This window comes from Musa acuminata, chromosome BXJ3-1 (genome assembly GCF_036884655.1).
Source record: "Musa acuminata AAA Group cultivar baxijiao chromosome BXJ3-1, Cavendish_Baxijiao_AAA, whole genome shotgun sequence".
NCBI lineage: Eukaryota > Viridiplantae > Streptophyta > Magnoliopsida > Zingiberales > Musaceae > Musa > Musa acuminata.
This window is the reverse complement of record NC_088349.1, coordinates 14,709,116-14,732,734: the sequence shown is the minus strand read 5'-3', so window position 1 is coordinate 14,732,734 and position 23,619 is coordinate 14,709,116. Positions and strand designations below refer to the sequence as shown.

The window sequence follows — 23,619 nt, the reverse complement described above, 5'->3', positions numbered from 1 at the left end:
GCTCCTGGACTTCTCGGCTGGTTCCTACAGAACTTCCGACGAACGTCTGGACTTCTGACGAACTCTCAAACTCCCAACAAAATCGCGTCCTTAACTCCGGGACTTCATTTTGCTTCATGCCTTGCTATCGTAGTTAATCCTGCATATGTAAAACACACTTTGATTTAGACCAAGGTTCGCCATACCGATGTGTACCGCCCGGTACGGGCGGTACGTACCGGTCCGAGAGGCGACCGGTACGCGGACCGCCCTCTACCGGGCGGTACACCAAAAAAAGTATATATCGGGCGGTAACGGTCGAAATTTCGACCGTTACCGCCCGGTACCATTCGGTAACGGTCGATTTTGACCATTACCGCCCGATACCACTCGGTAACGGTTGAAATCGACCGGTACCACTCGGTAACGGTCGAAATCGACCGTTACCACACTGTAGCAGTGCTACAGTGCTCCAACGGTCAAATTGACCGTTGGAGCCCTTTCTCCTCCTATTTAAACTAATCTTCTCTCCCCTATTTCATTATACTCTCTTAAACTCTCTCTCAAACATTTCTTTTCTCTCATAAACTCTATAAAACAACGATTTGTGAATTCAATCGAGGTAAATTTGGGAAGATTAAGAGGAAGAACTTTCTAATCAAGAGGTATGTATTCGTTTTCTTTAATTAGAGAGTAATTAAGTTATTTAATGCTGCGATTAGTTATTTTAATGATGATTTAATCGAAATTTGTTTGATTTTATATCAATTTAATGTCTTTAATACCTATTAGGGTATTTATCATGTTTATAGTGGTGAAAGAGAAGTAAATGATTAGTGTAGATAAATGATAAGTTTATCATAATTTGAATTTTGAATCATATTGGATTAAAATTACATATTTAATGTTTCTTTTATGTGTTTAACATATATATGATGGTAAAATAAGTTTAATTATGTTTTATTAAAGTTATTTAATACTGTAATTAGTTATTTTTACGATGATTTAATCAAAATTTATTCGATTTTATGTGAATCCAATATCTTTAATATCTATTAGAGTATTTGCCATGTTTATAATGTTGAAAGAGAAATAATTAGTGAAAAATTAACTATATTAATCACATAATTAGTGTATCTAATGATTTTAATACTTCTTTTATGCACGTAACATATTTATGATAATAAAATATGATTAGTTATGTTTTAATAAAATTACTTAATATTGTGATTAGTGATTTATGATCGATATTTGGTCAATTTAATATGTTTATACTTTATAGTTTATTTGATTTAAATTTGATAGGATCATGGCACCAAAGGAACAGTCACACGATGATGCATGGGTTCATGCCCGAAAGCTAGATGGAAACCGTCATCATTGGCAATGTATTTATTGTGACTACATTGGTAAAGGTGGAGGAATAACTCGAGTAAAAATGCATTTGGCTGGTGGGTATCCTGACGTTGCAAAATGCAAGAAGGTTCCAACGGAGATCCGTAAATTATTTCAAAGCAAGATGAAACAAGCAAAGGAAGATGCATTAAAAAAGAAGGCAAGAGTTGAGGAAGAATATCATAGGGCTACACAGGAACCAGTTTATGATCAGTATGAGGGTTGCGGCGATGAAGTCGACCCGGATCTCACAGCTGGGATTCGTGCATCATTGGAGCATCAGCATACGGTCGATGAAGCAATGAGGCATCGACGACCTGACTCACAATTAGAGCATGGTAGTGGTAGTGGAATCCAGAGGTCAACCAGCATGAGGCAACCAACTGCTCCTTCTCAGTTAGGCCGAACTAGTAGCATGAGGTATGGTGGACTCCGTGGTTTTATGAGAGGTCTTGGCAGGAGGTCCGCACCAGATATTGTTGATATTGATCCGCAAGCCTATCCCCCACAAACAGCGAAACAGACAGTGGATGAATATGAACAAATGCGATAGAGCATACATGATATAGACACAGAAAGAGACTCATCGTATTCACAGCCATCGTATTATGAAGAATCATATGGGCAACAACAGTATGGTGATAGTTGGTCATCCTTCTCTGAGCAATAACATGATACAGAACAACACCAATATATGCCTCAAGAGCTGCCTCGGACAAATATGATTTATGACGATCAATCTACGATCAGTACCACATTGATGCATCAATGGCATACGGTGTATCAATACACTATGTCATGGGATCAATTTCATGATTGGGTCCAACAAACGTATCATATTGATATGTATCGGATCGAGGACCCCGATCCACCACCCGTGGAGGCTCGTCGTTCGTTTTGGTGGTAGAATTAACAATCAGGTATATCTAGATATATGATTATTTAATTCATTTGAATTTTAGAGTTTATATTGTAACAAAATAGTCTAACAATTCAACTGATTTTTCTATAGATATTTCAATCTATAACGAGCTGAAATACGAACCTCAAACAAGACTACCTCAAAGCCCGAAAAAGATATGTGATGCTATTTTTATCTAATTTACATTGATTTTGCTAAACTTATACTATTACTATATTTATTTGTAACTTGAAAACTCTATCCTAACTTTTTTTTTAATTTTCAGGTATTTTCGGAGGGATAAATCGGTGAAATTAAGTGTACCGAGCGGTACACCTCGGTATACCGCTCGGTACGCCGTACCGTACCGTACCGAGCCGGCGTCGAAACGCCGGTACGGTACGGTTCGGCGAACCTTGATTTAGACAATTATTACTAAGCTTGAATCATGTTGTCCGGCATGTCATTGGTCCATCGACGCTTCGTCCGATTCTTCGGCGCATCGTCCTCTCTTGCGGCCTATTTCCCAATCGGCCAGTTGACTCCACAACTCCGATAGTGCAATATCTTCTCTTCTTGGCCCGATGCTCGAATCAATGGCCTGAAGCCTTCTGTCGATACGTCGACCGATCCTCCGGCTCGACGTCCAATCCTCTGACATGTTTTTCTCCGACCCAACATGATTCTTCCTGCTTTAATTGTCTCATCCTGATCAAAGCATCCTGCGTCACTCAAAATGCAAATCAAATCAGAAATACTATCAATTGGTTTCATCATCAAAATACGAGATTCAACAGCAAAAGCGATGAACGGTTCATTGAACGAAGTTGTTGTGAGTGCGCGACGACCGTTTGTGACATCGTGGTGCCTCTTACGCGAAGGGTTGGCCATTCCTTTGAATACCAATCTCAAATGCCCACTCCTCTGAACGACTCCTTTTCCCTACATCTCCATGCCTGTTTTCCCGTAAACGATTGCACGTGCTGGCTACCCTCAACGCAGCCCCGCTAGGTCCCCCACGCTTGCATGCCAAGTGTTTCTATGAGTGCTTGTCCCGCTTTGATACCATCTGTCACGGAGTTGCTGGTTTTGCCTAAGTCGTGTGGCACCCTTGCGTGTTCGCCCGCAAAGATCAGCTTCTCTTAAACCTCCTATGGTCCCTTAGGACCTACAAAAGAGAAAACGGGTTAGAGAAAACGTCTTACTCGAGATCCACAAGTAATCATTTCAGTAAGCACTTCATAGCCAATGCAAATTACAAACATATTTTACAAGCACTGAACGGTCGCACAACAAATGGTCCAAAATGGTCCACCACATACTGAAATCCCCACAAGTGCCCACATGATACAACCTTTATTTGTAAGCCTAGGACGGCCACCAAAACCAAAGAAAATGGGGCTGCTAGGCCTACTGCCAGCCCTTTATATGCTGTGCAAAGCATAAACAAAACCGAAAGATACGGACATACATAAGCATTACATCGAACACCCCAGTTACCATTTTATCCGTGATAGTGTGGATAATAAGAAGGGGCAGCTCCTTCTTGATTGCATGGTGTGCGCGAGGAAGAGATTTAGGCAGCGATTTGAGGAGCGTCTTCGTAGGCCCTGTCGTGTGGATCACCGCTAGAGAGGAGGACAGTTGACCTCCATCATCCTCTCCCATAGATCCGTAGGTTTTCAGGGATATACGATCTCCCTAGGTAACACATCTTTCTTATGCACGTAGTTTTTCGGTTTTGCGGGTTTTTATGCATCAATCTTTACATGACGATGAAACCTTATTTTTCTATGGGAATTCTAGGATTTTGTTTTCTGTTCTTTTGCTACGCATGTGATGTCGGCCCAGATTCTCCAACATGTAACTCATATACCAAAAGGTTGAGGGTTCATAATCCATCCAATAATTTTATATACTAAAATATTGGTATGGTCGTAGTGTACAAAGCTAACTTAAAAGTTTTTTAAGATGACAATTAGCATTTCTGATAAAAATCTTGACTGTTGATAATGTTATCTTAAGATCAACTCTTGCCTCTTTATCTTGCCTTTGCACAAAAAGGAAAAAGAAAGATGGTATTGATGCACTTTGCCACAATGTTGGTCATAAGTTTTCAGTAGTTTCCTATTTTTGTGGTGAACAATATGATTTGATGTCATGTTTTAAGTAACAACTATACTTATTTGGTATGTTCTTTGCGAGTATTATATTCTCTACATTTTCTGCAGTTATAAAGGCACCTCAGATGGAGCCACTGAAGATTCCTTTGAATAGAGAACATGCTGCCATTGATGACATATCTGTATGGGAGTGGTCTGGCTCTGCACTTGATGAAGGCAATGAAGCATTTGAGTGGTTTACCAAGTATCTTGGAAAACCAAGCCGTCTAGTCCGTTTTAATACTGGTATTTATTTGCTAATGCTCTTTTATTTCTTTCAATGCTACAAGTTCTTCAGTCCCATAATATTTGATGCTAGGAAGGGTTTTTAATTGGAAAAATATTCTGGCATGTTTTTACTTGGCATGTTTTTACCTGTATTGTTTAGTTGTGTGGAAAATATTCTGTTGCTAGTTCAGTGCTATGATTACATTTCACCTGATGTGCACTTGTCATCCATGCATAATAATGGTAGTTTGTCAGTTTACATATGATTCAATAGTAGTTAAAATTTCACTCTTTTATTATGTGAAGCTTAGTGCAGTTTTTGAACTTGTAGATCGGAGTCATAAAACTAAATAAGGTGGAGATCCTTATAAGCACTTGTAGGCTTTGACTGGCAGGATTTCCTAGATATTTAGGCAAATATCAAATTATCAAAATTATAAAGCAACAAAATCAGTGGACTAGAAATAGGACGAAGTCACTGACAACATATAATGCTATGGTCTCTATAGAGTTTATAGGCCTTGAGTAATTCGTTCAAAGTTCAAAAGAATTAATTGAATCCATATATTTATGATATTACTAAAAATATTCAAACACTTTTAACTGATGAAGTATGCATGTTTTAGTAACCACATGCTCATCTTGAGGTGGAATTACATAAAGAGAATGTTGTTTAAATCTTCTTTATGAAAATTAGTCTGCTTTTGAATATTACTTGTATATTTCTGTTCAGCGATATTTTTAAATTGTGCCTCTTGTTACAAATGTCATCTGTATATTTTTCTTTGTCATAGGAGTTGTGTCTTAGGTTTTCATATCTTCACCCTAAAAATGATAGAACTTGAATTTTAATGGTGTGTTTTCTTACCTATAAAAAAAGGAAATATCAGGAGGGACATGCATTGTAGGGATAGTGACTTACATGGTTTAATGCTCACTTTGAAGAACATTAATACTTTAATACCATGTAAAACTCCTTTGATATAGGGACACAGGTAGTGGGCACAGAGGGTTTTCCAAACCGCCTTAAAGTAGCTTAGGACAAGTAAAAAAAAATTTGCAACTGCAGTTCAACCAACTAATGGGAAGAGCTTAAGTGACTCGGCCAATTTACTGTTTAGAATAACTAAAGATGACGGTGAAACCTGACTTCATCCTGAAAAGCCAAGTTATATGTACTGGTAGTTCACAATGAGATAATATATATGATTGTAAAATTGATAGATTTATCATATTATGTCCGACATTATTTTATTGAAAATGTTCTTACCTTGCACCATTTTCATAAACTAGTATCAAGGGTTGCCTGGAAAAAGTCATGAATGTTGAATTTCAGATATACTAACTAAATCAAACCACAACTGTTATCTTAAATTGTAAGGTTTTTCTTGTTATCTTAATTCTTTTTTTACCTTATTTTTTGCAAAAATGTTATTATCATGTCTATTCAATCAACATATTGAAGGAGCTGATTAAAAAATTTCCTTGTGATGTTAATTTTTCAGTATCAGAAATTAGAGCTGTGGACCCCGATTACGCTCAGGGATACAAAACTGCATTTTCTGATGAGTTTCCTTTCTTATTGGCATCCCAGGTTAGATTTCTTTAATGTGAAACTGCAAGATTTCAAATGTTAATATTATACTAAAGCAAAACTCAGCTTTCTGTTTTAATATATCATATGCAGGGATCATTTAATTCTGTAAATGAGCTTCTGGAAGAACCATTATCAGTAAATCGCTTCAGAGCAAAGTAAGAAAGTAATATATACATAACATCCTATTTTAAATAAAAAATACACTTGGCAGTCATATCATTTTATTAATTGATAATTTTGGATTGTTGCACTTAACCATATCCATCACCAGTATTCTTCAGGGACTTATGAGTTTCAAATTTTAATTTGTCAGTATCATTGTTGATGGGTGTGATCCATTTTCAGAGGACCTGTGGAAAGAAATAAAAATAAACAAGTTAACATTCTGTGGTGTTAAGTTATGTGCACGCTGTAAGGTAAAATGCCTTCTGTTCCTTCGACTTTTTTATATTATTACTGTAAGATATTATCGGTGTTTGCTTTTGGATTTAAATTATCAGAGTGTGGTTAAGTATGTTTCATCCATGAGCTTTCAGTCTGTCGATATAAGTTAATAATTGCAATTTTTTTACCTCAAATAGAAAGGGTAATACTTCTCATTTTAGAGCCATATGAAATCTCTTGGATGGTTAGTGGCTCCTGATAAATGTGATAAATGCAGTTGTTCTTGCTGGTGACCTCCATAAAGTAAATTATATAGTGTCATTTTTCACATTTCTTATTAACTAGGGAACCCTATCTTGAGAAAAAGAGAATTGGAACTTCTTCAAAAGAAAATATGTCGATCACTTACGGTAAGATGCAGGAGCTCAAAATAATTAGGTTGGATGTATACTGTGAGCCAAAGACCAATTATGGGAATATGTCTAATTTTCAGGCTTTATTGATATAGCCCAATACCATCTCTCAACAAATGAATAATGTTGAAGTTAAAAAGGAAAAAAAAAATAGTTTTCAATAATATAATTGTATTTATGGGATTTTTAGTTGTTGAAGAATATGAAGCAGAGTGCTCTAATCCATCTTCATTTAAACACTTCTGGAAGATACACTTAATGACGGCAGATTTTACGAAGTGAAGGTTTTTTATTTTTGGCCTCATTACCTATTGATAGAATGTGACCTATGGCCAACTTAGGCTAGATTAGCCTGACAGTCTACTGGAACTTGTTCCTACTACCATAAACCACCTTGGCCAGGTGATTTTGGAGGCTCAAGTTGGCTCCTTAGTCCCCAAGTTGTTTGGAAAATTGAAGTTTAGTTGCTCACACTGTCATCTTTGTCTGGTGTCACCATGGTAGATGCATTTGTATGATGATACAAATCTAATTCTATATTTTGTTTGAAAATTTGAATATCCAATTCTGAATCAAAATATAACTTTTCTCTAAATATAAATCCAGACCGAGAGTGAATATTTTCTAATCCACTTTCTGCCCTATCTCAGGTGCATTGTGATTACAGAATAATGATTTTAGAGGATAATCTCCTCATTAGAATTTGAACAAATCAGAAAAAAATTGACCTCTTTAATGTCTGAATTCAAAACCTCTTCAAATGGAATGAGGTATTAACCACCAGGACAATGTCCATCTCACTCTTGGTAATGATTGGCTAAACCATCAACATTTAAGTTACTGATTAGAGGCTTTTCAATCTAAGCTGAATTCATAGAGTTCGTCTATGAATTATATGTATGCCCGAGTGTGTGATTCCACCGAGGTTAGAAAACCTTTTTAGAAGAAAATGCTCCACTAGGGCGATGCCATAGTATTCTTGGTAATGATCAATCAAACTATCATCCTTTAAGTTGATGATCAGAGCTTTTCCATTTATGCTGGATTTAGAATGTTTGTCCTTGAATACATATATGTATGTCCACTTGTGTGATTCAGTGCTCCACTGAAGTTAGAAAACCATTCTAGGAGAAAATATCTCTGTTGGCTAATATCATTAAAAACATTGACTTTGTTCTGAAATGTTTTAGATATGTAGTTTTTTTAACATCTTGAAAACAGTGAACATAGATAAGATTATCTCTAAGATTCAATATAAATTTCTTGTCATTTTCATCAGGTACCAACTATCAACCAAGAGAATGGAAGTGTCGGGAATGAGCCAACGCAAACTCTAATGAAGTTTCGGTCAGACCATGCTTTGCATTTAAAGGAGAAGAAGGGGAAGGTAAAATCTTCTTTACTTTGTATGCGTACCAAGTCATCGTTCCACATAGATATGTGATCCTCGGTACACATGACGATATTTGCAGTAAACAGGAACCAGTTTTTCTTTTGGATAATCTGAAACCAATATGCCATAATGTTAACCTAAAGTCAGTCAAATTTCATGGTGGTTAAATTTATTATATTTGAAAAAAAATGTAGGTCTTCTTTGGACAGAATTTGATCTGCAAAGATTCACTCTCACCAACAGGCAGAGGGAAATCTATTGCTGTCGGGGATCCAGTTTGTGTTCTTCAGAAGTTCCCATCTTATGCTGATGCACCTGTCTGACCATCCAAGAACCTTTACTCAAGGTAACTAAGATGGCAATGATGATGGATGTAGTACCTAGAAAAGAAGGTGAATTGATAACTATATCAAAATGTTTATCCAGGATGCAGGTCTCAGTATGGCAGTGTGTGAAGCAAGTTGGCTTTTGGCCTTCCATCAATTTTCTTCTGTCTTTCAATAAATAACTGTATATTATAAATATGAAATCAGGTCAATGTGTTGTCAAAACAATAAGTTTATATGCAATACCTGCCTGGATTTTGGTTTAGGAAAGTAAATGACATATTTCCTTGCTTTTTTCTAGAAAATACCATGCTTGCTAAGCTTTTTAGGTTCTTGGTTCTGTAAATAAACTTTTAGTTTCTGCATTCTTAGACTTGTCTGATTGAACTTTTTTAATCTCTATCTTCTGCATAAAAAAACTTCTTCAACAAAGATGTGGTTTGATTTGATAGATTTGTAATATTGTCTTGTCATTAGGGTCAAGCAACAATTCTGTGTCAGGAATGGGATTAAAGCCATCCATTCCTGATAGTGCAGTGCTTCCTCTCGAGGGGAGGATAAAAATGGTGGTACTGCAGATGGAACTTAGATTAGATATGATAACTGGTTAGCAATGCATTTTAGCTTTATCTTCCCATGTAAATTGTGATTGATGAACTATATAAACTCAACAAGATGGTCATAGGTAAGAACACTGAACCCAGAAATTACTTGTCTCAGCAGGTAGTCTTGATAATAAAGCTATGGTGGCCTATTTTAGGAAAGGATCCAATATGGCTTTAAGATCCTCTCTCTTGAACACATGAAGATGAATGATAGTGGACCATTTATCCCTTGTGAATCAATTCAATTTTCCTTTTTATTTTCAGTGTAAACTGAGGTATGAGCAAACGTATTGATGCATAATGTGGCTGCATCAATGTCACAAGGACAGCAAATTCAGCATAGTAGGACACAAAATAATTGTGTTCTCATTTTTTATTCTCATAATGGTTTCATCCTTTCCAAAAGCATTGTATTCTCATAATGGCTTAGGGAGACCTCAGGTATCTTATTAGATCTATGCAACAAAGCCCTACTCAAATAACTAGTAAGTTGTTTTTCTGAGTTCACTTAGAAATCTAATTTTTAATATCAAAATATACAGAGTAATTGTCACTATCACTATCTCTAACTAAAGAAAGTGTCATCAGAGATCGAACTCTAAATGTACATGATTTCAAATAAATAATCAACATTATTGAAACTATAATTATCACTATGATTCTAAACAGCAATCTTTTTCTTAGTATCCAATTGAACCATCATTTTCCCATAGTCTTTCCTACCCCTATTTGATGAAAATATAGTATATATGATGAATAATTATTTTAATTTTACTATTTGATTTCTACTCAGAATTAAACATACAAATCTAATCCTAATTGTTAGGATTGTTAATTAGTATTCCTAAAGCTCTCATCTTTTAGTCCCAGTAACCATTGCAAATTGAGAGAATCGAATTGAGGTCATTTAGGATGACGTCGACAGTGGTCAGCAAATCAACTAAAGAATAGTGAGAACAGTAGTGAAATCTAACACGAGAATAGTGAGATAAAGATCGACAAACATAAGACAACAGATAAAATTAAATATTCTACTTGATCAGAATAACAAGGATTGCAAATAATTCAATATAAATCAACTAAAGAACACCAAATCAGAAGTGATTCTTGGTTTGGAAAATAAATATTCGAGTGAGTTTTAGCAGCAACGATAGGAGACAAATCAAATATAACTCTATGAAGGAATGGGTGTCATAATTGATACAGTGTGTTGTTATCCTTCAAGGAATGAAGCATGCACAGGAGATGGTAGATTTGCTGCAAAGCACAATATAACAGCAGACATCGAGCTATTGAATCGCTGCGTAAAATCATTAGAACTGTAACCATAGATGAACTCGGCATTCTGATATGGAATGTTTTCCTGTAGATGTTTAACACAAACCGTAGTGGAGTAAAGACTTTACGGGATGAAATCCAGATTTCACAGTATGAGTACCTGGTCATGCTGAATACCAAGTTATTCCATACAAATCAAATTCTAGCATTGTTCAAATAATTTGTACATTTTGATCCATTTTCTAATTTCTACTGTCACTGTATACATCTTGTGTATCGTAACATGATCCGTAAGCGGCTCCAGTTAATGACACTTCCTTATGCGGGATCTGAAGAAGCAAAAAAGAATTGTGATTATTAATCTTGAGTGATATCTGACACTTTTCAATGCAGATGCAAAAATAGACGAATCATAGAATTTAAAAGGTTTAACAATGTCGCAAAGCTTTTGTATAAAGGTACAATACAATGAGCCATCATAATTTTTTCTCAACTGATACAACTAGATAACTATTGGGAACTAAAATTTGGGTAAACACAAACAACAACAGTGACGAGAACGATGACGGAATTGTAGAATAAGCAGAACGCAAGTGCCACCAGGATGTGCCAAGAGAACTGAGTCTGTCAAGGATGACCAAGTGAGAATGCTTCCAAGGTTCACAATTTCGTATACAGGTGCTGTACCAATCATGGTTCGGACCAAATCAAGCTGGTCCAGTACCGGTCTACTGACACTGGGTGAACCGACATATACTGAGTTTTGAAAAAGCTTAAAAACTAAAAGATTAATAAAACTGCCCAGTACAGAGCCTATACCATCCTGTACTGGGTGATACCACCCTATACCAGGTGTATCGAGCAGTACCAACCCTATCCGACTCACGACAGGTGTGGTGCCTGGTTTACCTTGGTTCATGTATTGGCAACTCATCGGACCGATAAATACCAAACCATACTGGACAGTATTGCAAACTTTGTGTGCTTCTATTTCTCTGGTTATAAGGTAGTATGATGCTCTGGTTGGATAAGAAAGTGTACACAGGTAGAATTGTTGGATCTCTGCTTCTCTGCAGTAAATTAAAGTACACAATTAACTATTGTCTAAAATCTGCAACAAGCAGATCTATCTAGTTAGTCAAGAAAACTTGTCCAAAGGATGCCTGCATAACTATTGGCTAATGAAACTACTACTCTCAACCTTTTGCAGCTAGTCATTCACCATCATTCATAAAAAAATCCACAAAATCTGCTTATTGGTTTAGAATGAAACAGACATAAAAACTTACCATACAATCAGTTGCAGATTTATCTCATGAGCAAATAATCTTTGTTGGAATGAATATTAGGGGAACCAACTAGATTTATGATTTACAAGTTACGGAATTACAAGGAGAAACAAGATACTGGGGTGTTGACATATTCAAGTTCGAGAATCTTCTAATATGTAACAAAAGCCAGCAGACAGTTGATGTTTCAATCTTTGCAAAACCAGGATTGAATCAATCATATACAACTATAGGAACAGCATGCAGCAGGCTACTGCTAGCAATGCAGAATGTCTTCAAGACAAACATATAGCAGAACTAAATGTGCTTATAATATTTTAAAGATTGCTCCATTGCAAGATCTGAGATGTAAATTCCACTAAAATAGAACATATATTTCATAATCAAATCTAATTTTCTATCTACAATAAGCGACAATGATCTTCCTCCTTTGGTCAGCCTGCAACATTCAATCAAATGGTACCATTTGATAGAATCATAGCTAAAAAATCGTATCAAGTGTGTATATTTAACAGTTCAGCTTGGCAAGGAGATAAAGATGATGATACATCGAAAAAAAGAAAATTAAAGAGAGCTTAGGTGAAAATTTGAAACTTAATCTCATATGGTCTTAGGATGATGTAAAAAAACTTTAATTTTTATGTTATTGTAAAATCTGATGTTACACTAGTATTTTTTTAGAGAGAATTTCATATATGGCCCTGAAAGCACTCCTATTTTCATGAAACACTTATTAGAGTTCCAAATGTCGATAATAACCCACTAAACCAAGTAAACAATCAAAGATGCCCTTGGAGGTAATTGAGAAGCAGATTATGAGGAAATTCCATGTTACCCTTCCATTAGTGCACAAACTCAATGATCATAACCAAATTATTACAGAGTAAAACCAATCATCACATATATTTTGATTAGTGATAGGACTTCCAAGGTGCTTATTAGCCTATTGGTAGCATACTTCACCACTTCTTAGTATGGACTGTTGTCCACATCCCTAATATGGATTAATAGCTAATGGCTGATCATTCAAGCAAAAACTTGTAGTTTTTGCAGTTTTAACTACTAGACAAGAACAGAATCATTTTCTCTAGCAAGGTTCATTATACTGGTACTCTGTCAAAACAAATTCAACATGTGCGTACGCTTGATATTGACTTGACAATATAAATACAAGCCATTATAATTCAGCCAAGTAGATAAGATAATTTTTCTTGTCTTTAAAGGTCCCCAACAGAAGGATGCAACTGGCTTGTCCTCTCTTGGATTCAAAATTATTCCTATAGATTTACTAAATAGAACTTTAACACGTAAATTCTCAATGAAATCAACAACCAAGTAAGCTGTCCATTTCAATTTTCATCAAGGGTTCAATAACATTAATGTAAAGTATGCCTGGAATAATCATGCTACATGAAATTTACAAACAATACAAGGTAGTTGCAAAAGAACCTCGAAAATACACCCATTAAAGGCAATGTTTGTTTAGAAGTTATGTTAAAAAAGGATACATCCTATATCATTCCATTATATGAAGTTTAGGTCATAATTTTATGAATCTCCTCATGATACAACCCGAACTCTATGCTGACTCTTTCATAATGATTGAAAGGCATGTGCAGTATCCTAGTGATCTTGAATACAGGGATTCTCAACTAAGGTCATACCAGAATTATATTGAACAAAATGGTACTATTGCAAAAGGAAAGAGACTGAAATCACATGATATCTATCTACTGTTGTTCTCCCTATATAAACGATGATATAGTTTTAGTGAGGTGGAACTCACCATTTGCAGTACATGTATACTTCATAATCACCTCGTGATGCCCCACGCTATGAACAGGTGATCAAACCTTCAATCCCAATCCCTATCGGACTGCTTCCTTCCTGTTCCAGTGTACTCCTCACCGCCCGGTAGAGCTCCAGCCACGAGGAAGAACCTAACGAGAAGCTTTCCCCCAATATGCCATCGGAAAACGTCAAACTAGGACTCGGTGGACAGGCGGCAGCCACCAAATCGATCACAGCCGCCGGCCTGATCGGTGCCTGAGGGAAATTTAAGGCCAAGTTGTCAACTTTATGCTCGTAAATCTTCCCATTCCTATCCAGCTTATACCACGACGTGCCCTGGAACCTCCCCTGCGCCTCCCATGGCACCCGCGGCACCCCCTGCAGTTCCCACCGGATCAGGATTATGTTCTCCGACGGCTGCCAGACCCGGAAGATCTGGAGCCCAATCTCCCTAAACAAAATCCTGCCGTGAAACCTCAGCGCCCAGAAGATGAGCCTGTAGTTCTCGATGCCGTGGAAAGTGTTGAGCGGATCAATCAAGGTGATATCTTCCCTGGAGGAAACCCCCAAAACCCAATACAAAGCAAGACAAACCAATCAGGGGGGGGGGGCGTCAAAATCCGAACTTTACGCCGAATTCAAATGCGAGGGTAGGGTTTCTACCGGTAAATGTCGTAATTGAGGTCTTTGGAGAAGAGGGAGGGGAGGTCGTTGCGGAGGGTCCGGACAGCGACCCCGAGGTTGAGATAGAAGTCGTCCTTGTTGCCGTTGCCGCCGCGGCCGCCGGCGGTGGTCGTAGTGGTGAGAGGCTTGTGGGGATGCGCGGGCGGCCTCTCTTGCACGGCGTCGCCGCGGGAGGGAAGAGGAGGAGGGAAGTCGAGCTTAGTGCGAGCGGTGGGAGAGAGGCCGAGCCGCTGGGAAGGCTTTTGGAGAGGGAGGAGAGGCGGGGAGGAGAACTTGGGAAGAAAAGCCATCGCCTCTCTCTGCTGCCTTCTTTTCTATGGCCTCTTTCGGGGGTTGTTTTCCGTCGTCAAGCTTCCATGGCCGAGAGAGAGAGAGAGAGAGAGAGAGAGAGAGAAGAAGAGCGGAAGAGGGGGATTTTAGTGGCTTCGAGCCATGCAGCGAATAATAGCGTAATTGCAGGGATAAAAATGTGGTGGTACGAAACTTCCAAAAAGCTAACACTACACGTCTCCAAATTTCCAGGTGTTGGCGCGGCAGCTTTTCCACGTGACGTCGGATGCTATCAGTTACGCCTTTTCGTGGAATGCCGGATTGGATCCGAGGGGGGATTTTTTGTTTTTGCAAGAGAATATTCGCATTTTGAGTGATTCTTAATCGTTATTTTTATTTTTAATTTTTTATTTATCAAATATTATTTCTAATTTTTAAAAAATATATTTTAATTTTCCATCAAATTTTTTTTTGCCTATTATAATATTTTCACCGTTACAACAAAAACACGATAAGATCTTATTAAAAATATTATAAATAATTTAAATGAACTCATAACCTCAATCAAATTAACAAGCGTAGAAAAATGATATCATAATGATCTATGAACAACGACAATCAGATATGATATTACTTATATTAATAAAATACTAAAAATATTATTAAAAAATAATTATAAATGAGTCAAATAAAAACACTTTAATAATTAAAAATTAATTTAAAAATAGATATTTTAGATATTTTAAATTAGAGATATCAATAATATGACCTAAGTGATTATGGCATATTACCGATATAATAATTTATCATTATGAACTATCAACATTTGTCTTCGTAATTTAATTTAATAAATTAATATCTTAAATTTAAAATTTTATTGGCTAAAATTATTTCAAATATTTGATTTTACTTAGCATATCATCACTAAGTGAATGCTTAAAAATTTATTGAATAAACTTTTAAACCCTCAACCCTTAATAAATAGATATGGAACATTGTCTTCATAAATTTTTGGTGGATGAGGTTTCAGACTGTCGATCCTTAGTAAATAGATTTGATACATCAAACATCAAAAGGATGTTTTTAGATCAAAATATTTGTTTGATAAGATTTTAAATTTTTAACTTTTGATAAATATTTTAGATATAAAAAACATAAAAGAAGGGATCTAACGTATCATACTTAATCAATATTTTAAATATTATAATATATAAAAAATGATATTTTAATCTCTCGACTAAGGCTAAGTAATAATAATACAATATTACTAAACTAGTGTTTTAAATGTAAACAATTATTAGATAAAATTTAAAACTTTCCTACGATGCAATTATATTCTTATATAATTTTGACTCGATCATTAATAAGGATGTAGAAAATGCAAGTCAAGTTCTTCGTGAGCAGCTCGGCATTCCATTCGTTAAAGAATTATTAATAATCAAAGCTTAAATCTAGTTTTGAAGCTCCAATAGTTTGGATTCACCAAATGACTCGAAGAAAATATAATCATCATCGTTACAAATTTAGGATTATTTGCTCTTCAGTAAGTTGTTGACATCGAGTTACCAAATCACATCCGAGCAAACAAGTTGATCAACGGGAACATTCGGTGCCATGCAAACTCCCCCTCCCTCTCTACTGGAAGTAGCTGCGTCTTCTCTACGTAATCTTTATACCACCATTGGAAATGATAGTTGGTGTTGCAGTCACAGGAGAGAGAAAGTTGAGCTTCAAAGTCAGCTACATGGCTCCAAGCATTGCTCGAGAAAACAATATCAAGATCTTAAACAAAATATATATTGTTCGGAGCTGATCATTTTTGCCAAGGGAATGAATCATTGCTGTTCTCTGGTTCCTTGGGAATATTTTTGATGATATTCTATCTCTAATTGATTCCCTTGAGGTTGTCATTCTCATTTAGAGATATTAATTATGTGAATTTCTTTGATAATAATATTCTGTATGTGGCACTCAGGAACATCTATCTTCTAATTGATTCCCTTGATGTTGTCATCCTCATTCATGTTTCCAGAGATCTCAATTTTATGAATATTTTTGATAATATTCTGTTTGTGGTACTCAGAAATATCTTCTGCTTGAATCTCACAAGTCATTCATGTTTATAGAGATCTCAACTTTGTGGCACACAGATTTCAGATCATATGCTACATTGCTGATGTTTTGATTGCTCAGTTTGTAATGTTCCCTCAGTTTAATATACACCTTTGTTTTCACAAAAAAAAAAAGTATTTAATATACACATTCTTATCCAAAGAAGAAGAATAAAATGGTGCCTTAATTAAATGATTTAATATTTAATATAATTTAATATTTATTTTTTTAAAAAAATTATATCTGACTTAAATATTATATTAAAAATATTCGACAGAATTAGTATTTTAATATTTATAGGATGCTAATATAGTTTTATAAAATATTTTATAATCAATGAAAAATTTTATTTATTTATTTTTGAAAATTATTTTATATTACATAAGTATTTTTTTATAAGATCACACACACACACACACACACACACATATATATATATATATATATATATATATATATATATATATATATATATATATATATATATATATATATAATTTTTTACCTATTAATTTAAATAAAAAAATATATATTTATTTTAAAATAATAATATTAAAATGATAAATTTATCCTAAAATATTCAATGCACATTTAAGATGTGATTTTCATTTATTATTTATCAGACAACTAAAGCATTTTACAATTATGCATTGACTCAAATCTTTTTTTTTTTCAAATATATATTAAAAATACAAATATATTCTCCCTTCAACAACACCCTAAAAATTCAACAATAATAAAAGAATAAACTTCAATCACAATAACGATATTTCTCAACATAACAAAATCGATTGTTACTCCCCTTCCCATCGAGATGTAAGAAATGATATATCGAAATCTTCCTTAGAATTTAAAGACATTGTTAAAAGAAAAATATCAGCTCCAATACAGTCTTTCTATCTTTTATCACAGGATCTAAATCTAACCCATCAACTATTAACAGAGTCCAACTCCAAGATCAGACAGGCAGTGAGGTGAAGTTGGATACCAAACCTTTTTCGCCCTCGGACTATCACATATCTGAACTGAATATATTTCTAGAGCTACTCTTATTCTCCACATGGTTCTCTCGGATGAGGCTCTCCTGTGTGGATTTGATTTAGAAGACCGATGTTAAGATATAGACTTTGGTGTTAATATCCACTAAGATGCAAAAACTGTAAATGCTCTATAATTTGGGGTTGCATACTACAGCCTAATACAAAACAATGCTGGAGATGGAGGTACTTCATGTGAATAATGCAACTGGAATTTTTGTAATGCACATTTTCCCTGAGACATTGGTCTCATTACATCTAAATTGCCATATTTTTAAGGAACAAGTGTAGCAACATATTGTTTGAATCTAGTAAATGTAACTCACCATAAGATGAAAGTACAATTGTTTAGCAAACATATTGAACAGAGTATTTGCCCAATAAAAACAATGCACCTAATAATAGTATCTTCTCACTTTATATAACTTTACATATATGGGTGCTGAAATTTACTCCTACAACTTACCTCCAGTGCCAAAGACAAGGTTTATGGATCATTACAAGGTAGATGCTAATAGATATGTCATCAGCACCCTTTGAGAAATAACAAAGTGTGTGGTTGTGCGCACAGTAAAAAAAATCTTCGTGCATGGTTTTAGTGTAATACATATTAAGGAGTGGAAAATAAAACAGCCAAATAGTATTTGCATGGTTATGACATGAAAACTGGATTATATAGGCAGTTCATCCCTAATTCCTAGGGAAACACATTTATTTAAACACATCTACAAAACTGTGGAGAAATTTAGAGGTACACACCGTAAAACAACTCTAGCAAGATGATTAGTCGGGTTCAGGCATCATCAAGAGCAAGAACACCCGGCAGAGACTTGCCCTCTAGCAGCTCCAAGCTGGCACCGCCTCCCGTAGAAATGTGGCTCATCTTATCAGCAAGACCTGCTTTCTCTACAGCAGCAACCGAGTCACCACCGCCGATGATGGTTGTGACCCCAGCCGCACTCAAGTCTGCCAGTTTCTTTGCAATTGCCTGAACAATGAAATAAAAAGTGCCCTTCATATATGAACATAATGCATGATTTGATGTCTTGGTCTACGTATCTGGTACAGTGATTTACCTCGGTTCCAACTGCAAACTTCTCAAATTCAAACACCCCCATGGGTCCATTCCATATGATGGTCTTGGTGGTATCCAAAGATTCACTGAATGCCTTGATGGAGTCAGGACCAATATCAAGACCCATCCAGCCATCAGGGATGCCAGAAGCTGGAACAACCTGACGATGCAAGCGCAATGTCAAAACATAATTTATGGTCTCCATAACCAAAGTCATCATATTGCTGAAACCATGTTTGCTAAAGAACCTAACATCGTTGTCTCTCAACCTATATCACATCTTAGCGAACTGACAAACACGTGAACCCCAAAGTTTTATTAATCTACATCAGCACGAGGACTAGACACTCTATTACTGTAGCTTCCACCTGGATAGTGCGCCAATGATTCAATCCCAATCAGTGACATTAGTCAAAGTATGACCTCCATCTCCTTTTACCAGAAAGTTTACAAACAAAAGTCTGCAAAATAAACTAAAACCAAGAAACTAAACAAGAGGGTGAGTTTTTAACCACTTTTTGGTGCTACCACGAATACCTAGTTGGTTGTGCATTGTCAAATTTTGCTCAATTTATTCAAAAAGGCATACGTGGACCAACCATGCAATTTGCATCTGCAGCGAAGTTGTCAGCTGCCACGACATCGGTAGGCAACAGTAGAGAAACCCCTTTAGACTTGGCTTTCTCCAAAAGTGAGGTCGCCAGATTGAGCTTATCTTCCTCCACAAGAGACGAACCAACTGAGTACCCCTGCGCCTTGTAAAATGTGAATATCATTCCTCCACCAAGGAGGAGGAGATCTACCTTTTCCAACAATGACTCCATAACCCCGATTTTAGTTGAAACCTTAGAGCCTCCAACAATGGCCGCAAAAGGTTTCTTGGGGTTTGCTACAGCTCCAACTAGATAATCAAGCTCCTGAGAGGGGAAAAAAGAGGGATTATCTCCAGTTTGTACTATAGTTTGATAAACAAAAAACATTTTAAAAGAAAAGTAACCATCTGACATGAATTTTTTCACACTAAAGAAAACTATTAATATTCAGTAGAAACATAAGCAGGATTTTCCAATCACAATAAGTATAAAAAAAATTCTTCAAAGTAATTGCACACAATTTAAATAACCAATTAAAAAGCTACATTATGAGATTAGTGAATACCTTCTGCATTAGATAGCCGGCAACAGCTGGCTTCAAGAATTTGGTCACTCCCTCAGTAGAAGCATGAGCCCGGTGAGCTGTGCCAAATGCATCATTGACATAGAGATCAGCTAGTGATGCTAGTTTCTTAGCAAACTCTGGGTCATTTTTTTCTTCTTCTTTGTAAAATCTGACATTCTCAAGAAGCAGAACACCTCCATCTGGTAATGCAGCCACCATCTTCTCAACTTCCTCACCGATACAATCATTAGCCATCTCAACCTATGTAAGTACCAAGTAATTAGATCCCAAAAGTAACTCGGTCCAAATTTGGTGAAGACTTGAATAGAACACCAATACATACATCAACACCAAGAAGTTCAGAAAGCCTAGGCACAAGAGGCTTCAGGCTGTATTTTGGGGTGACACCTTTTGGACGGCCCTGAAAAATTACACCACACCATTAATTCCATATTGATCTGAGAATAGAAAAATTGGAGCATGTTTGAAATAAGTTCATTAGGTAAAATAGAAATTTTACCTAATTCCATTAGGTAAAATATTTGAAATAAGTTCACATCTGAATGAACAAACAATGCATGAATTGCACAAACATTGGAGCATGTTGGTTGGGCACATGTGACATGGTGACTTAAAAAAGCACATCATCATATAGTACTGCATCAAACATGGAAAGTGAACATGTAAACCATCAAAAACAGAAAGCTAAAGTGATGGTAAATAAAGTCTACAAAGGTAAAAGTTTGTGAGAAATGGCACAATAAATTAGTATAACGAAACCAACTTCTTCTCACAGGAGGAATATTAGAGAACTATAAATACTGTAATCTGCAGCAAGAAACATGTGGATCCTATGCCTAATGTGTACTTCATGAATGAACCTTACTACAAAGTTAGCCACAACAGCTATTGAGGATTGCCTAATGCTATTTTTCTGATTGCAGCAACCAGAAGGAGAGGTCCTAGCTTGATTTAGAAAAGCATATATCTTGCCATGAATATTCCGAGAATGATGTATGGATGGAATATTAAGACAATATGGTATCACTGCCCATTGTAGAATAAAAAGAAATGCAAAAGACAAGCTTTAGTCTTAGCCTGAAATGCAGTCAAAGGAAAACTGCGAAAAGAAAAAATTATTCAGTAAACAAATTTTTATTGAGCAAGTTATCTGAAGAAACCATGACTATAGGAAAACTTCCTAGATCCTATCTCAGTTTTTGGACACTTTTCCTTAGGATTGTTTCTTTATTTGACTCAAAAGCATCATACTTAAATGCTAGTTACAAGTTGCAATGTGATAATGCAGAATCATAAACTTCTATTATATTTTTAGCTTTTACACTAAAGCCTGAACAATTGTATTAATATCATGATTACTGCAACTTTAAAGAAAAAGAGAGCAAAATAGAGAACGTGTGTAAAAAATTCAAACATGACGCTTCCATGGTCATCAATTTATACACCATCAATACCACATTGTTTTCTTATCCAATGCAATTCATAAATTTCTATTATTTTTGTAGCTTTTATACTAAAGCTTAAGCATTTGTATCTATAGATTCACGCTGGAAAACAATGTTTTTCATAATAAATTCCATATTGAGATACAACATTGAAGCTTTTCTTTTTTGTTTATCCTCCCATAGGAATTAAAATCCTATTAGGCTAACAGAAATTTACATGCTCAGCTACGTAAATCTAATAATAAACGATGTAAAAACAGAATTATCCAAATTTTCAAATGACAATGGCTCGCATTCTAAGAATTAAAAATATCGCATCAAAAAAGGGATCAAATTCTATTGCATGCGAAACATATTACACGTCCAGATGAAACAAATATCGATAAAATCAGGAAGGTATAGATTTCCAGAAGCTAACATCAAATCACAAGCGAAGAAATGCAGAGACCACATTAGGAAAGAGAAGATCTCCATATAAATAAGACTAAACAAAATCATGCAGGATCATTAGCTGCTAGCTTTAGCTCAAACTATCAAGCGCCAACGAAGAGAAACGATCTACAACAATCAGATGTTATTAACGACAGAGACAAAAAAAAAGACGCTAAATCAGGTGACATGAGCTGATCAAGGGGTAGAGGATGACCAGATGGCTGCAGAGGATGACCCTGGCGCCGTGCTCCATAAGGGATTTGATGGTGGGCACCGCGGCGCGGACACGGGTGTCATCGGTGATCTTCTGACTGTCATCCAGCGGCACGTTGAGATCCACCCTCACGAACACCCTCTTTCCCTTGAGGTCGTCTTCCTTAAGATCACCCACACTCCTCTTCGTCGCCATTTCTCCACAAAATTAACCACCGAAAAGAAAACAAGGAAAGAGGATCTCACGATCCGATCAAACAGATCGAGAACAATTAGTAAAAATAGAACAAAGAGGAGAAGACTCGCGATCGAATCGAATCGATTGACGAAGGCTTGTACAGGGGTTTACAGGCGGGGGAGGGCGTCGATATAGCGGTGCGGTGCTACCGTTGGCTTTGCGGGGTCGAGAATGTTCTCGTCCCTTGTCGGTTTCGTGGCCTCTTCACCGGCACACAAAGTGGACGGTTGAGATTTCTGATTGGAGGAGGATCGAACGACCCAGGACGCGCGCGTGGACTCGGTGCTCATAGATTCTCACCATATATTATAAACACATTCGTGACCTTCAAGAAATGAACACTATGTTTACCAGCTACCCGGTTAAATTGGGTCCCACGTTAAACGCAACACGAACACCAACCACGAAGTAGGTACGTCTTCCGGTACATTACACGAGTAATCAAAAGATTGATTTAGGATACGATGTCAGAGACTGCCCGTGACCGGTTCTAGAAGACGTCTCCTGATTTCATAATATAGAAATTAGCATTAAAAATAATGATAATAACCATTAATAATAATAAGCTTTGTGAAGGATTACATGACATGGCAGAATTATTGAGTAAATCAATTCTCTCTTTTCTTCCTTTGTTCTGGGTTTGGAGTTCTTGGGAGTTGACCAAAAAGTCAACAGACATGACATGCCAAAATTCAACTTACGGGAATAAGAAATGAATTCTTAAGACATGGAACGACTTATTTCACTAGGAGCATAAGAACTTCCCCTCAGTTTAATATAATATGTGGAAGATCTAACTTCAACCATTTCTGTGAAGACTAAAAAGTCAATTCTCTTTCTTAATATGAAGGAACTCAATTCTCTCTCTTTGTTCTGGATTTAGAGTTCTTGAGGTTGACCAAAAAGTCAACCACACATGACACACCAGGATGCAACTCGGAGCAACAAGAGAAGGAAGTCTTGAGACATGGAACAGACTGTTTTAGTAAGGGCATAAGAACTTCCTGTCAATTAAATATGATATGTGGAATAGCAATACAAGGAATCTGGGGAGATCAAACTACAACCATTTTTGAGGAGATCAACACCAGCACAGCTATGGTGGTTCTCTAATCAGAAAGCAACCAAAGTCAATAAAGGACTCCTAGCAAATGAGAAACGAAATGGCACCAGAAATCTACATCTCACAATAC

The 23,619-nt window shown here is 36.2% G+C and overlaps 3 protein-coding genes across 7 annotated transcripts in view; 1 reads left to right on the top strand and 2 right to left on the bottom strand.

Annotated features, from left to right (window-relative positions):
* The window catches only part of LOC103998057 (uncharacterized), a 33,333-nt gene extending 24,190 nt beyond the window's left edge, over positions 1–9,143 (top strand). The window contains exons 3-9 of one of the 3 annotated variants that reach the window (XM_018824524.2): positions 4,507–4,683; positions 6,171–6,259; positions 6,353–6,417; positions 6,576–6,678; positions 8,339–8,446; positions 8,696–8,798; positions 8,879–9,143. In XM_018824524.2, the coding sequence (XP_018680069.2) occupies positions 4,507–4,683; positions 6,171–6,259; positions 6,353–6,417; positions 6,576–6,678; positions 8,339–8,446; positions 8,696–8,798; positions 8,879–8,907 (674 nt within the window). In that variant the 3' untranslated portion in view covers positions 8,908–9,143. Of the gene's footprint in view, positions 1–4,506; positions 4,684–6,170; positions 6,260–6,352; positions 6,418–6,575; positions 6,679–8,338; positions 8,447–8,646 lie in introns of all 3 variants that reach the window. The other 2 variants (XM_009419435.3, XM_018824526.2) reach the window with 2 other exon arrangements.
* Positions 9,144–10,828: 1,685 nt separating this feature from the next.
* Positions 10,829–14,861, bottom strand: LOC135628252 (uncharacterized). 2 transcript variants are annotated; one of them, XM_065134849.1, is made up of 3 exons: positions 14,405–14,860; positions 13,737–14,294; positions 10,829–10,990 (listed from the first exon to the last, which is right to left on the bottom strand). In XM_065134849.1, the coding sequence occupies exons 1-2, from the start codon at positions 14,713–14,715 to the stop codon at positions 13,784–13,786; spliced, it is 822 nt and encodes a 273-aa protein (XP_064990921.1). In that variant the 5' UTR covers positions 14,716–14,860; the 3' UTR covers positions 10,829–10,990; positions 13,737–13,783. The 2 variants fall into 2 exon arrangements, with proteins under 2 accessions (XP_064990921.1, XP_064990922.1); XM_065134850.1 differs by having other exon boundaries at positions 10,900–11,731; positions 14,405–14,861.
* Positions 14,862–17,616: 2,755 nt separating this feature from the next.
* On the bottom strand, positions 17,617–22,675 carry LOC135580807 (phosphoglycerate kinase, cytosolic-like). Of its 2 annotated transcripts, none has more exons than XM_065137167.1 (7): positions 22,190–22,531; positions 20,421–20,498; positions 20,078–20,338; positions 19,519–19,836; positions 18,921–19,079; positions 18,604–18,832; positions 17,617–17,891 (listed from the first exon to the last, which is right to left on the bottom strand). In XM_065137167.1, the coding sequence occupies exons 1-6, from the start codon at positions 22,382–22,384 to the stop codon at positions 18,638–18,640; spliced, it is 1,206 nt and encodes a 401-aa protein (XP_064993239.1). In that variant the 5' UTR covers positions 22,385–22,531; the 3' UTR covers positions 17,617–17,891; positions 18,604–18,637. The 2 variants fall into 2 exon arrangements, with proteins under 2 accessions (XP_064993239.1, XP_064993240.1); XM_065137168.1 differs by lacking the exon at positions 17,617–17,891 and adding an exon at positions 22,538–22,675 and having other exon boundaries at positions 18,416–18,832; positions 22,190–22,386.
* Positions 22,676–23,619: the final 944 nt, after the last annotated feature.